At 38.4% G+C, this 15146-nt stretch overlaps 1 protein-coding gene across 10 annotated transcripts in view; it reads left to right on the top strand.

Moving 5' to 3' along the window:
- Positions 1–15146, top strand: part of LOC122766237 (sodium/potassium/calcium exchanger 2-like) — a 56516-nt gene that overhangs the window by 9295 nt on the left and 32075 nt on the right. For all 10 annotated transcript variants that reach the window (XM_044020930.1, XM_044020939.1, XM_044020932.1 and 7 more), the window contains one exon: positions 846–1905. In XM_044020930.1, coding sequence (XP_043876865.1) covers positions 1018–1905 — 888 coding nt within the window. In that variant the 5' untranslated portion in view covers positions 846–1017. The remainder of the gene's footprint in view (positions 1–845; positions 1906–15146) is intronic.

Below are 15146 nucleotides of genomic sequence, written 5' to 3'. Positions count from 1 at the left end.
GAGGAGAGTTGACAGCTGGCATCATCAGCTGAAAGGCTACGCGTGCATGACCGGAAAAGTCAAAACAGGACGGGGCGTGCGTTTCTTTATCATCTTCCTCTTTATTTTATTTTAATTTTCTTTACCTAAGAAACGGCAGCATTTGCAGCAACGCATTTACATTTCCCCCGAGGCTGCAGCCAAACCGTCGGCCTTTACACTTGGTAACAATTTCTCAGGTAAAAAGAGCAAAATTCATCCAAACATGTAAAAAAAAATGCTTTCAATTAAAAACCAAACAAACATCGCTAGACAGAATCGCGTGCGCAAGATGAGGCTGCAAGTTCCTCCTGACTCTTTTACTCAAAAAAAAAATTTAATAATACACTGTAGTTGCATACGCTGAGTACACTAAATAATGTAGTACCAAGAGTCTGTCAAAGTCAATTCGGTTTAATGGCTTCACATCTCACATCAAGGAAGAGGATGAGGGATCCATCAGCTGATTAAAGATGTTATTAATTCTTCATTAATATGTCTGAGAGGGAGAGACAGAGACTCACAATGAAGTGGTGATGCTTTAAAACCATTTTATCCAAATTATGTATGATAATCAAAGTATTATTTACATGAATTTATTTGCATTTGTAACTATACTAATTATATTAATATTAATATCCAAAGAAAATCATTTTTCCTTTTTTCCCCACATATTTAAAGAAGCATTGTGTTTGTCCTTCACTGTGTTTTATATTCACATTGTAATGTGATTGAAAAATGGGCTCAGTTTTGACAAATTCTCTCCAGTTGCCTTTCTGACTCAATGTTGTTTTTCCTCATATTTCCCAACACATTCCTGCCAGCAGAGGCTACTATGAAGACATCATTCGGCAAACCAGACCCTGGGAAACACCTGCGATCTTCTCAACTCATTTGAAACTAAAGGCAACACAATGCGTTGTTTCCAGTAAAACCAGCTGCCCTCTCTCCCCTCTTCCAACCAAGCCACTGAGAGTGAGGACACCACAAGCTTGCAAGATGGCTTCAGACACACTAGAGCGGCGACCCATATTGGGTGCTGCCTGTAAGCGGCAGGGTCACCGGTGTCTGCGGAAGAAGCTGAGGCCCGTGCGAATCTTGGGGTTAGTTATCAGCCTGGTGGCCGTAAGTGCTGTCTCCTTCAGTGCCTTGACCAGAGGCTCGAGTAGCCTTAGTGAGCAAGTGCCCCCACAGGAGAGTCTCCACCAGTTGGCCCCCCATAGGACTCTACTTTTCACCCAGGAGCAGAGGGACCCCAACGTCTCAGCCGACATACCAATAGCCATGAAATCAACAGCGAATAGCAACGACAGCCAGGGGGAGTACCCACCAGACATTTTCACCATTGAGGAGCGGCGTCAAGGAGCAGTGGTCCTTCACATGTTTGGCATGATATACATGTTCATCGCATTGGCCATCGTGTGTGATGAGTTTTTCGTCCCGGCGCTCACAGTCATCACGGAGAAGCTGACCATTTCGGACGATGTAGCTGGTGCCACCTTCATGGCGGCAGGTGGCTCAGCTCCAGAACTCTTCACCTCCATCATTGGCGTCTTCATCTCACACAGCAACGTGGGCATCGGGACCATCGTGGGCTCAGCTGTCTTCAACATCCTCTTCGTCATCGGCATGTGCGCCATCTTCTCCAAGGAGATCCTCAACTTAACGTGGTGGCCACTCTTCCGCGACGTCTCCTTCTACATCCTGGATCTGATCATGCTCATCATCTTCTTTTTGGATAACATCATCTCCATGTGGGAAAGTATCGTGCTGCTGTCAGCCTACGCTGCCTACGTGATCTTCATGAAGTGCAACAGCAAATTAGAGGGCTTCGTCAAAAGTTGCATGCACAAAAACCAAGTGGTAGAAGTAGCGGTGCAGCCCAAGGTGAGTTGGCTTCTTGCTCTGGTATGATTCCGTTCAATATTTCCCACCTCCCTCCACCACCATCTCTTTTTTGAAATACATCATATATATATATAGAATTTCTGCATATGCGGATGTTATATTAAGTGTACGCTGTGCAGTAATGCAGCTAAAAGAATTTTAGCTGATAGAAATTACCATTTCATGTCACTTCTGGCACACACTCATTCTTTTACACATCTCAGTGCAGCTGGGTTGCTGTTCTAATGCTTTCATAATTGTTTCAAAAATGAAAATGAAACCAATTTGTTTATTGCAGCATGCTTTTAATTCCACAGTTTTTTATGCCCTTGTCAAAAAATCAGTGGCTCACGGATGTCCAGCATCTTAGACCATTTTATATGCAACAGCCAGTGCCAAGCATATGATTTGTGAGATGTGCATATGTCTCATACAGTATGTTCAGTCCCTCAGGGTGAGGAAAATAACCAAGAAATTCTATCTTGCTTTCAACAGCTAAACCATCCACAATGCATAAATATGGTTGGGGCAATGCTGCACAGTGTTGACATACAGTATTCCACTGTGGGATTAATACAACCAGAGTCAAATGTGTGATTCTGGGTTAAGCTCTATAAATTGTGTCCCAAACTGACAAACAAATCCGTTGGAAAATCTCAGGAGCTATTTTTTTCCTCCATCAGTTCAACATTTCCCACATAAATACTTTATTTAAATTGTTACATAAACATGAACAAATAACATTTTTTTTTAATGCCATAGCATAAGGAGTAAATATTCAACCGCCCCCTCAGTGACACTTGAGGGCAAAAGACCCTGTGGTGCAATATGACACCGGTGTCGAGATTATCTGGACGGATTTAGATTTCTTTGTGACATGAGATGGAAATGAAATTTTTGACAAAGTTGTATTGTAAAGCCTTCATTAAATCAGGATTTAGTCTGAGTACATAAAGGATCTTTAAACCGCAGGTCACACAGTGTTGAGAGAAACTCTAGAATGCTAGCGTCTAAAGCAAAATGCTTAAAAGAAAAAGAAAATAATACATTTGTGTAGTCCTATTTCTTCTGTTACTTTGATTTTGAGCTAGACAGAGTAAGAAGTGAAATGCACAGGCTCGATGCCAGAGAAGACTCAGATGACCTTGAGGTGCAATGGATTCTGGGTACTCTGTGTGTGTGTGTGTCTCTGTGTGTGTGTGTGTGGACAAACCTTTCACGAAAGGAAAAAAAAAAACAGTGCAAGACTTTTGAATCGATCACACCCTGCCACCATGTCTCCACTCCTACATCACTTAGAGCAGATTCTTCTCGCTAATGCATTGTGGGTAACGGTCCCACCAGGCTGCTGCACAAACATATATAATATCAAACTAATTAATTAATTTAAATGAGTGTACAAAAATAGTCCACAGATATTATATATTTTTTAACCAGGTTCATGCTGTCAGTTAACCTTTTTTTCTACAGGGTTAATAGAACAAGAGAGGCACGAAATATCATTAGAATATGATCATCTAAACACCAGTTCTTAATCAAGCTTTAGCACTTTGGGGACATGTGTATTTCAAGACAGTTATTTAGAGTTTTAATTGGCAATTTAGCAGGAAAATGTGTTTCATGCATGAGCAGATGGGAGGGCAAGGACAGGACATTAACTCGTAAAATGGTTCCATAAAATCAGGGATCTGCTTTTTTGTGTTTTAGGTGATCGTCACTTCTATAATGACATATAAAGCTCATGGTTTTGCTTGTGGTGTGACCTTCACAGAAATGGTCGGGTCACCTTCTGTGACACGTTGAGTTTTTGGATCTGTCAGTGGGCCAGCAAATCTCGACCAGCAATCACGGAGTAGATGAAAGATACAGGCAGCATTGGGACCATTCAAGCTTGAAGCAACTGCAGCAAGTCACTGTTGAGATGTGGTCACTTCACTGAGGCCATGCAGGCTAATCAGATTTTATTTTTCTTAAATCAGATCTTTTCAGGCAGGTGATGCACACTGTTAAATGCAAGTGATCAAGTCAAATTTGTGGCGATATGGCAAAAAATTATTTTTTTTTTACAGTAAAATCACACAAAATCACAATATTGTACAAGTTACTGAACAGTGCAACCGAACTATTTCCTGATGTACAGGGTTCCCACGGGTCCCGTGAGTGAAGTGCTTGAATTTTGTGCAAGAATGGAGATAAATTGCTATTTAGGTCTGCAACAATGCAGACTTTTGCAAGGTAAAAGTTAACTGCTTCAGTTACCACATCCTTTCCACATCCTGACTGCCTTCATGAAATGCCTGTGTGGTTTGTTTTGGTCTAAAGTTACCTGCGGTGTGGCTGCTCTGCTAGCTGTTTCACGCTCAGCATTATTGTCTCTTTATGTTCTTCGTGTTGCCATCCGATGTACGAACCTGGTCTGTGCAAACCTTCAAGTAACTGTTGTTTGTGCCTTGTCGTTTGTGGAAAAAAAGCCAAGCCAGTTCCATAAAATGGAGGTCGAGTTCCTTTGATGGGACCAGCTCCTCCGTTTAGTTTTCATTTTTAGACATGGCTTCCCACTACACTCTGAATCAAACAGGGCGGGGTATGAGAACTCCACAGCACTGCCCGTAGTTAGCTACGATTGGTTCATTGCTGGCATTAAGCATTAAAAAAACATTGTCAACACATGATCTAATATCATGTATATCTATATTCCTCATTAGGGGTGGGAATCATATCATGATACAATGCGTGATTCATGGTCCACGATACCTATAATATCACAATACAACAATTCTGTGATAATATATTGCAAGACAATCATATATATATATGGAGATATAGATATATATATCGCACCCCAGCCCTTCACTTGTCCCGAGATTTAAACCACCGTCCCTCCTGTTACAAGCGCAATTTCCTTCCACTTCCCTTATGTAAATTGCAACTTTCTGTTTTATGTCATATTTATAGTAACGCAAAAGACAATTTGGAATCTAAGTGGTCAGACTGAGACACATTACAATTGTCAGTTGTGCGTCATATATTTAAAGCAAATAATTGCCCATTACCACACAACACAATCAAAACATTACCTACCCTTATATGAATTGTTTCCAGTGAATCGTTACATTTACTTAAACATTAGAGCCTTTGCTGTTTGCTAATTGCGAGTTTGTTTTCTGATTATTCATTTTTCAGCCGTACCACCAAATGTGGTTTGATTATTTTGTTTTTTCACGTTTCCAGATGTTCCAAACCTGTTTTGCTTTGTAAAGGCAGTCTGAATCAGGCCTATGGAAGTGGTATGGCAGCCACGCTGGAACAGTTGTAGCCTCCTGATGTGCTGATGAACTGAGAGCAGCTTGTCTTTATGTTAATAACTTTCAGCATCAAGACTGAGCTGCGAGGGTGTCCTTAATCATCCTCACAGCACTGCCCAGTCCAGGTGGGAGGCATCACATTGTCAGGACAATAGGGTGTCATTTTAATGCAGTGGCCTTGAAATAGACACGTGATTAAAATGGGCTTCCCTGAGATTACTTTGTGCGTTCTGATCTTGGGACGTTCCTGTTGTGTACAGGCAGGAAGCAGGAGGAAAGGTGAGGTGTTTGTGGGGTTCTGGTTTTATCATTGGTAGTATTGGTAAATTAAGAAGACACCAATCAGTTTTGTACTCCCTGCACTCACCGTCCCTCATCTCAAGATGTAACTTTGCATTCTCTTTCTCTGAAAAGTTTCCTCTGTGAGCAAATGCCTCATTGTTTCACTCATTTTCCACAGAGTGATGCCTCAGCTCCCAGGCAGCACATTCTCATTCTTCAGATCTTTTTTTTTAAACCTCAGGCGTGAGGTGTAACATTATCAATACAGTGTAAAGACAAATGTCAAACCGTAGCACTGCACGGCTGGATGCTGCTCTGTTTTTGAAGCCCTGGTTTTAACAGCAGCACAATGATCAACCTCATCAATCAAAATGAATCTGTAACAATCTCTCAGTCCACTTAACCACGAATGCAACGTAATGTTATGATTAGCAGAAAGGTTGTTTGGGTAATACATTGTTTGTGGATTGTTACTGGGCTGGGCAATATGGGAAAAATCTTATCACAATATACTTTTTTATATATCAATATTAAATTGATATACCACAATATAAATCAAATCATTATTTCTGTAAGGCTGGGAAATATGGCTTATAAATAATATCTGGATATTTTTAGTCTGTATCTCAATAGTACAGTATGTACAGTATGTGGATATACAGCTGCACACAGGTTGTTTCTTTAGGTTCTTTGTTCTGTCTAACAAAGAAAACATTAAAATGGATGAAAAAGCATTTTACATTGACGTTTGAGATAATCATCATTTTGTTGGTTTGGGAGACATTAATTTCAACATTTTGTATTAGAAACAATGAAATTGCCTATAAATATGGTCACATTCTGTTATAACACAAATAATTGGGCTTAAATTTAAAGAGGTTATTAAGTGTCTTTAAACAATATATACTATTTAGCACTATTTAAATTAACTTGATTAATAAATATGGCGATTATCAATTCAACAGCCTTTAAAACCAGGAAAAGTCATCAGAGATACCTAATTACAATACCAGACCATACCTTGACCTTATCTTGTTTCATGACACAATATATATATATATAATATCCATGTACAGTATTTCCCAGCCTGACCTTGGTCTTTCTTACCAAATCTCTTATTAGCATACCATTATTTTTAAATAGCTATGGATAAGCTTCGGCAAAAATAACCAATAGTCAGGCAATAGGCAATACTTGGTGGAAATACACACATTTAAAGCCACTGATATTTACTGTATTACTGTAGAACAGCAAGTGTGATAACTAGAAGAGATATCAAAACAGGGTACCTGACAGCGATCTGAGCTGGTAGCTCAATAACTCCACAGACAATAATAGCATCATGTTGTTTCATTTGTTCATCTTTGACCCAAACATATGTAGGATGAAACTATTTATCTATTAATTACATCCTGACTGGTGACTAATGCCTTTGTTTACCTGATGTGTGCTGAGCTGCTGTTTGATCTGCAAGAGGTACAGTCAGCCACAGGAACATGTGCTCCATGCAGACACACTTGTAAACCACATTACAACCCTCAAATTAAAAAGGAATCAGGTCTTTGATATAAGACAATATGGATACACTAGAATGCCATCAGTCAATACAGTATGTAATTCAATTCTTTTGAATGATTGCCATCAATGAATATTTTTTGATATACAAATTGCAAAGATAAACAAGGGTCAGACTAAGGCTGAACAATTTGGAATAAATATAATGGAGGGATTTTTTTACATAATTATTCTCATTTTCATTGAAAAACATTTCAAATGATTGCTGTGTTCAGATCTGTGCAAAATAAAGATTTATTCTTTTATCTATGGAATATAAAGTGTAGTTCAGGACAATGTTTAATCTAAAATGTTATTTTTGACACGTGCTTTGGCTTTAACAAATATTGCACCTCTTGCGATCGGGAAAATTGCAGTTGGTCGTATTGCGATTTTGATTTCTTTTTTGATTAATTGTTCAGCCCTAGGTCAGACACAAGCTTTTTAGTTCTAAAAAAAAAAGGCAAACTTGTATTAAACCTGAAATATCCTTAAATGAATCAATATTGTTTCAAATCAGAAATTGACTCCAGACCTCATACATTATCAGTAATTGAACAGAAACGGGGAATTCATAGCATTACACTCACATTACTCCCCCATGAAAAACTAATCCCATCCAAATACTGCTCTAGTCCTCCGATTTGCCCGTTGAAGCTAAACCGGAATTAAGAATATATTGAATAGCCACCTCTGCTCGTAGCAGAAAAATAATTCTGTTGGAATGGAAGTCTGTGGAAAAATTAACCTACTTTTCACTTGATTTACAATGTCAAAAATCATTGTCCTGAGGAAAATAGACAATAAAACACGGCACATATGACCAGTGTGATTGAGCTGCTATCAATCCAGTAACAAAAATCTCTATCCAGCAAATGTTGGTTTAAAGGGTGGTTTGTAAATCAAAGATGGCATCATCATACAACAGTGGTAGCCTTAATTGTCGCACGTTCTGTCACAGTTAAGCCTCTTAGTCTGGTCGTGTGGTCGGTGACTTAACGGCACAGACTTGACTCCTACCCGTGCACAAAGGTCTGATTACTCAACACTGGGTCACTCAATAATGTGCAGAGGGTCACACATTGCCTGATGCATTTTATGTCCCATCTGAACGCACACCAACTCACAGCCACACACACTCAAGAAATCCATAAAGTACATGTACAGACTGTATGGACACAGTTCAAGGTCATGCAAAGGAGCCATTGGCTTCTCACAAACTGGAGTGATCATGGCAGCACATAAGAGAAGAAGTGTGAATATATTGCTCTCTCTGATTTAACTTTTTTTTCTGAAGGATCAACACGTGTGTGTGGTAGAGTTGTTCTGCTGGAGCAACTGATTGTCCAACTCCTTCCTTGATTTAAGTCAAAAAATTATACCTTTTCCTTATTCATTGTTACAGAATGTATCGTTTTGAAACCTTGTGTATCCTTGTGTATGAGGTCTGTCATGGCAGGAAGTCAGATTTATTAGGAGCTGAAGTGCCGGCTTGCTCTGGCCATAGATGGCATTAGAGGGATCTTTCATCATCTGCACCCCCTGGTCAGGGCTACCTCACCAGGCCAGCCCAGGCTTATCTTGTTATCTTGTGGCTTCATTGTTTAGCTGATGTACTGACTGGCTGTTTTTTTTGAGAAAAAAAAATGCTCGACAAGATCAGATTAGCCAGCTCTCTGTGCACTGTGGCTTTATGAAAGACAGGAGTGACCCTCAGACCCCCACCAGTTCAGTTTGACTCCTGTGAATGGAATGCGTCCACCTCCACTACACAAGGTGGCAATACACCCACTTTCAGCTTCTCGCTATTAGGCAGCTTCCAGTCTGAATTTCGCTATTTGTCTTTGTAGATGTTGCCTCATTCTTCTGTGTATGAGCTTCTTTTATTTCTTCCGAATGTAAGCTGGGGGTAGGAACTGTGGCGCATGCGTGGAGCATCCAGGTCACATTGAGTCGGACTCTGGTCTGATCACATTATTTGGAGGTGTTGGTCCAACTTGAGAACCTGTCCACACAAAAACATGGCCTGGCATGTGTACTTTAGCATTTAGAGTAGTTTTCGGGGGTTTCTTTGTTCCACGTTTACTGAACGTGTTTTCAAAGTGACAGGAAGAGATTGTTTGTGTCGTTCAGTTTCCATGTATTTTAAAAGTAGTCGAACAAACAACTTATTTTATTTATGTCATTTAAACGTACTTTAATGTCAAAACCCCATCACAAACCTACACTGAATAATCACAGCTGAACACTTGCAATAATTGTACACATAAAACATAATTAAAATAACATTTTATCAGGCTAGTTCATTACATTAAATCTTCATGAGCGTTACGTCAATATCAGATTGTCAAGCAAAATAATTGGTAGTAGGATATTCAAGGATGTGAACCACACAAGGATATCCGCAGATTGGTTTTCAGGTAACGTTTCTGCGTCCAGCCATGATATTAGATTCCTGCTATCGTCAGTTGTTGGATAAGCCAGCGGGAATGGAGGCAGATGATGGTTCTGCTGAGATGGAAGGTGTGACCTCTGATGCATTACCAAGCTATAAATAGCGTCACAGAGGCGAGATCTTCCATCAGGGTGTACTTCAAAGATCGGTTACAAAGCTGATCCTGTGCAGAAATAAGCTCAGGTCTGTTTCTGTTTCCATCCCTGTGGATTTGGATATTTGAGCATCAGCACTGATGCGGTAAACCTTCTGTTCACACATGAAAAAAAATAACATGTTGCTTGCTGCTGGCTGTAGTTTTTAGGTTTTTATTTTTATCCAGTCCAATCCAAATTAACTCCCACATCATAAACTATAATAGTCTGCTTTGCTTGAAGTGCCTATTTGGTTGTGGATGACGTGTTCATGTGATTATCTTCCCTTGTGATGCATGTCAAGCTAGTTTGCAGCAAAATCCACAGTCGATTGTTAAATTGTTTGGGTTTGAATGGTTAATCTAAGCAGTTCTCAAGCTATTTCATAAGAAATCCTGTTGAAATAGCCATTTTAATCACTATAAAAAGATGATTTGTACAGTTGAGGTATATAGAGGTTGTGTGCTACTATGAGTGAACCTTAAACTTGGTCAAGTATATTTTGGGCAGTTTTTTGTTGGGTACGTGGCCTTGTCCTTGATTTGTGCTCTGTAGTTGTAGGAAATCAGAGAGGAATGTTTTTATCCCTTTCAAAGAAAAGTAGTAGAAGAGACCATGGAGTTTGGGTTGGAGTGGGTATTATTCTCTCAGGCTCATGGTCACTGAGTGGTAGATCAAAACTGCAAATAGACACAATTTTGTAAGCTAGGGATGGGAATAAAATCTTATCACAATATACTTTTTTCACGATATTACTCAAATCAATGTTTCTGTTAAGCTAGGCGAGATGGCAAATTTTGAGTCTATATCGTGATATATGAGACATAGAATGTAAAGCTGCACACAGGTTGTTTCTCTGGACTCTGTAAATACACTCAAATAAAAATATCTACTGTTGATGATCTGTATTACATGATCTTTAAATACACTTATTACCTTTCATTTCAGAAAATACCTGGTTTATTTCTTTGGCTTTGTAATGTTAAATTAAGGATATTTACATGTGTTAGAAACAATGACATTGCCTTTCAAAATGGTTATTCTGCGATATCACAAATAATTAGCCTTAAAATTGTGTTATTAAGTGAGTTTTTCAAATATAATTATTCTATTCCATGTATTATTATTATTATTATTATTAGTAGTAGTAGTAGTAGTAGTAGTAGTAGTAGTAATATTTAGTGTATTTCACCATGACAATTATCAATGTAACAGCCTTTAAAGCCTGTCATCACAGATACCTTATCACTATGTGGCGATATCCAAATTCTAGGATTTTAAATTATACACACACACACATTTGCACAATTTTACCGACTCACAAATGGAGAGAAACATTAATGTTTTTGCTTGAGCTCAGCCAGTGACGAGAGTCCACTAATTTAAAAAATGATAGAAAGCCTGATCTCACTATGATGATCTCATCATGATGATCTCACCATGATGCTAAGGGTTTCACGTTTTATCATCCATTCCAACTGTGTGTTTTTTGTTTTGGAGGGTGGAGATGTTATATAGTAGTAAAGCTACATATTTAATTGTTATACTGTTGTTGGACTTTTTGGTCAGTCAGTAGATAGAAAAGTATCATTCGGATTTGAATAATCATGATACAGTGTAGAGTTTTGAAATCGTGTAGTGGGTGGATTGAGTTGCTTCTTCCACCATCTGTCCTCTATTGTCTACAGTTCTCTGTGTCTTTGTTTGTCACCAACACCCACGACTGTCCAAATGTGATTAAACTGCATTTATTGTACCAATTAAGTTCTAAGTAACTTTGTGTGCTTCACATGTGCCAATGGCTGCATTTTATATCGTCTTTGATCAGCTTTTGTACTACTGGGGCTGTCTGCCCTCCATTTGTAGGGCCTGGTCAATCTAATTCGAATCACAATTAACATGTACAGCAGGAACACAACATACATTTGTTTTTCTGCAGCATAAAAGTCAGTAGGAAACTGGTTTAGTACACACCAGGTTTTAGAGAGATACAGAAACTGTGCATGTAAACATACTGTCTGACTGACGGTCACCATGTCATTTCTTATAATCACTGTGTAAATGATCAAAAGCACAATGTAGTCTGTTCTAAAAAACAATACTTGAATGTATTTATTTTAGTAAAGGTGATCATTTTGTCTATCTCCGTTGCAATATTAGTCTTTATTCTTTTGTCCATTATGATTATTATTATTATGGCGCTTTTCCACTATGCAGTTCCAGCACGACTCGGCTCGACTCTACTATAGTACCTCCTCAGTGTGGGCAGAGTCATCATAGCACAGCTGCATGAAACTGTTGTGACTTTTAAAGCAATTGTTTTCGGTCTACTGATTCATTAGAATCAGTTAAGTAAGAAGATTAGTTCAGTACTTCCTGCGTGACCGGAGCGCAGACTCAGCGTCTGACGCAGTCTCTGAACTAAAATAGGGCGGAAGGGGTTGTTATTCGGCTCACGATCGCCAGCTTTCAGCAGTGTAGTGCACACCAGTTTCCTCTGTTAAATATTGAGATTTTAGACATTTCCTTTGCTAAATGTTGGAGATTAACGCATGTCTTCAGGAATTTTTAATTAATTTACTGTTCAGCATTGTTAGGTTTGACTCCTGTGTCACACATCACACTCATGACTCTTCCACTCTATTACACTCTCTATATATTATATATATATTAGTTTGATGATGCAGAGGAATTCATGAAAATTTATAATGAGAGTTTGTTTCTGTTCTGAAGGAAGAGCCTGAAGGTTAAATGTTGATGCCTGCAAGAAACTGAAAGCCTCATCGATCAGCGGCTATTTTTAAAAGCGGGGTCAATTTAGCTAATGTAACTGTACTGTAAAAGCATCATGTGAAGGGCACCAAGATCCCTATCTCATGGGTGTATGAAATGACAAGCAGGCTAAGAAGATGGAAACAGTACATGTGGTTGCATGTGACTGTGGACATGCATAGATACATCCATACATACAACCCCCCATTTTTTTATCCCTGCCTTACAAAACTCCATGCGTGTCATATTTTGTGAACTTCAAGGTGATAATGTCTTATCATGTGGACGATAGATCCCATAGCTGCAGTGTGAACCAACAACACAGACAACTGAGAATCTACAAGCTAATTTAAGAGGAACTCTTAAAATGGAAGTGATTGCAATCAGACTGCCTCTAATGAGCTAATTAGAAAATGTTCTCTGGCTTAGTGAATCTCCTAAAAGGCCCTCTGTTGTCATCTAAGTGTGTTAGTACTTGTTATGTACATCAGCAATGATGAGAATGATGCATCAGGCTTCCCACCCCAAACCTCATCCCCATTCAGACTCACCAAGGTGACCTGACAGGGCTTTATATTATTGTGTCTGCACTGACTATCTGGCAGGAAGTTTCGTCTGAGTAATTCCACCTCCTAATTTTAAGATGAGGGTCTACTGTGTGTACGTGGTCTCTGTCTCAGATTGAAGGTGAATGTCTGCTGACAGTGCAGCAATGCAACGAAGCGAAACCATGGTCAGGATTATGTGCACGAGGTGGCCTTATGTAATAGTTTGTACTGCATTACAGCCGTGGTGGGAAGGTAATTATCTCAAAACAGCATTTCCTGGTGACCTCATTAATGGGATTTTGGTAACTTTTGTTGATTTGTGTTATTATTCTGCCTATTAACAGAAATAGAACAGAAATGATGTAACAGTATTTGTATGCAGTAATGCTGAAAAACAGGCTCTGTCAACCTATGTTATACACCCGACTGACGGAGCATTTGTGTGTATACAGCAGCAGTTGGGTTGTATCTAAATGACTGGGCGATTCTTGTGTTTTTATTCCAACCTGTTTGCATTCTTATTGCTTTACTTGCTTGGCAATATTGCTGCACAGCGCAAGATCTAAACGCCATTAAACCAAAAATTCACATTATTCCACTAGTGTTCAGTCATTACATTGAACAATAACACCATTTTCAGACAGTAATCCTCTATAGTTTCTTTATACATTTGCCTCTTCGTGTAGGAGAATTCCCTTTCTCACATAATATGTCCATGTGAGTCAGGGCTGGGCGATATGGCTAAAAAGGTTATTACAATACAAAACATTTATATCTGTCAATGATGATACTTCCCAGATAATTAAAGGTACATTTTTGGTCCTGAATGAAAGTTGAAGAGGCCAGTAAATTGTGGTTTAAAACTTCTTTATTGGCAATAAACACTTTTTTTATAACACACTGATTATACACTGATATCCTTTGTTCATGTCCGATACTGATATCAGTCCAATCCTGTCATTTTAGACGTATTAAACTAAGAAGCTTTTTCAAGATATTTTTCATAGTAAGGCATGCAACATACTATATTTTTGGATTATGTCGAATTTTACAGTGATTTTGACCAGTATTAGATCAATACTGAGTCTCATATTGGCGCATCCCTACTTGTGATACAGCAAAGTGTATTTCCATGATACAATACTCACTATATTGCTATTGAAGAAAATCAGATTGCCAAAAATACACAGATTGCAGTATATATGTGTATTTTAAGATTATGTAATACAGAACAGTAGATATTTTATTTTAGGGTGTATTTACAGTGTATTGAAGCACAGACATCTCAAAAGAAAAAATTTCATGAGTCCAGAGACTTTTTTTATAACACACTGATTATACACTGATATCCTTTGTTCATGTCCGATACTGATATCAGTCCAATCCTGTCATTTTAGACGTATTAAACTAAGAAGCTTTTTCAAGATATTTTTCATAGTAAGGCATGCAACATACTATATTTTTGGATTATGTCGAATTTTACAGTGATTTTGACCAGTATTAGATCAATACTGAGTCTCATATTGGCGCATCCCTACTTGTGATACAGCAAAGTGTATTTCCATGATACAATACTCACTATATTGCTATTGAAGAAAATCAGATTGCCAAAAATACACAGATTGCAGTATATATGTGTATTTTAAGATTATGTAATACAGAACAGTAGATATTTTATTTTAGGTTGTATTTACAGTGTATTGAAGCACAGACATCTCAAAAGAAAAAATTTCATGAGTCCAGAGAAACAACCTGTGCACAGTGTATTATCCCCATATACTACTATATTGGATTGTAGACTAAAAATATCGAGATAGTATTTCAAAGACACATTGCCCAGCCATACAGAAACATTTATTTGATTTATATGGTGATTATATATAGTATATCGACTTTATTTTTAAACAAAATTGCTTTCCTTCAGTTCCCAACTATGATCCAGAAAACAGCATAAAATATTCTTGACTGAGTTTAAGGTTTACTCCTACTAGCACAGAACCTTCGCATGCCTACACTGAGCAATAAAGTTAATGTTTTTCTGCACAAATCGTCCTTTTACAGTGATTAAAATGGCCATTATAGCAGAATTTCCCCATGAAATTGCTTGACAACTGCTTCTACTATCCAGTCAAGCCCTGAGAGAAAAACTTTAATTATTTGGGAATAATATAGTCATGCACATTGCCTGGAG

This window comes from Solea senegalensis, linkage group LG3 (assembly GCF_019176455.1).
Source record: "Solea senegalensis isolate Sse05_10M linkage group LG3, IFAPA_SoseM_1, whole genome shotgun sequence".
Lineage (NCBI taxonomy): Eukaryota > Metazoa > Chordata > Actinopteri > Pleuronectiformes > Soleidae > Solea > Solea senegalensis.
The sequence above is the reverse complement of the archived record's forward strand: the minus strand, read 5'-3'. Positions and strand labels throughout refer to the sequence as shown.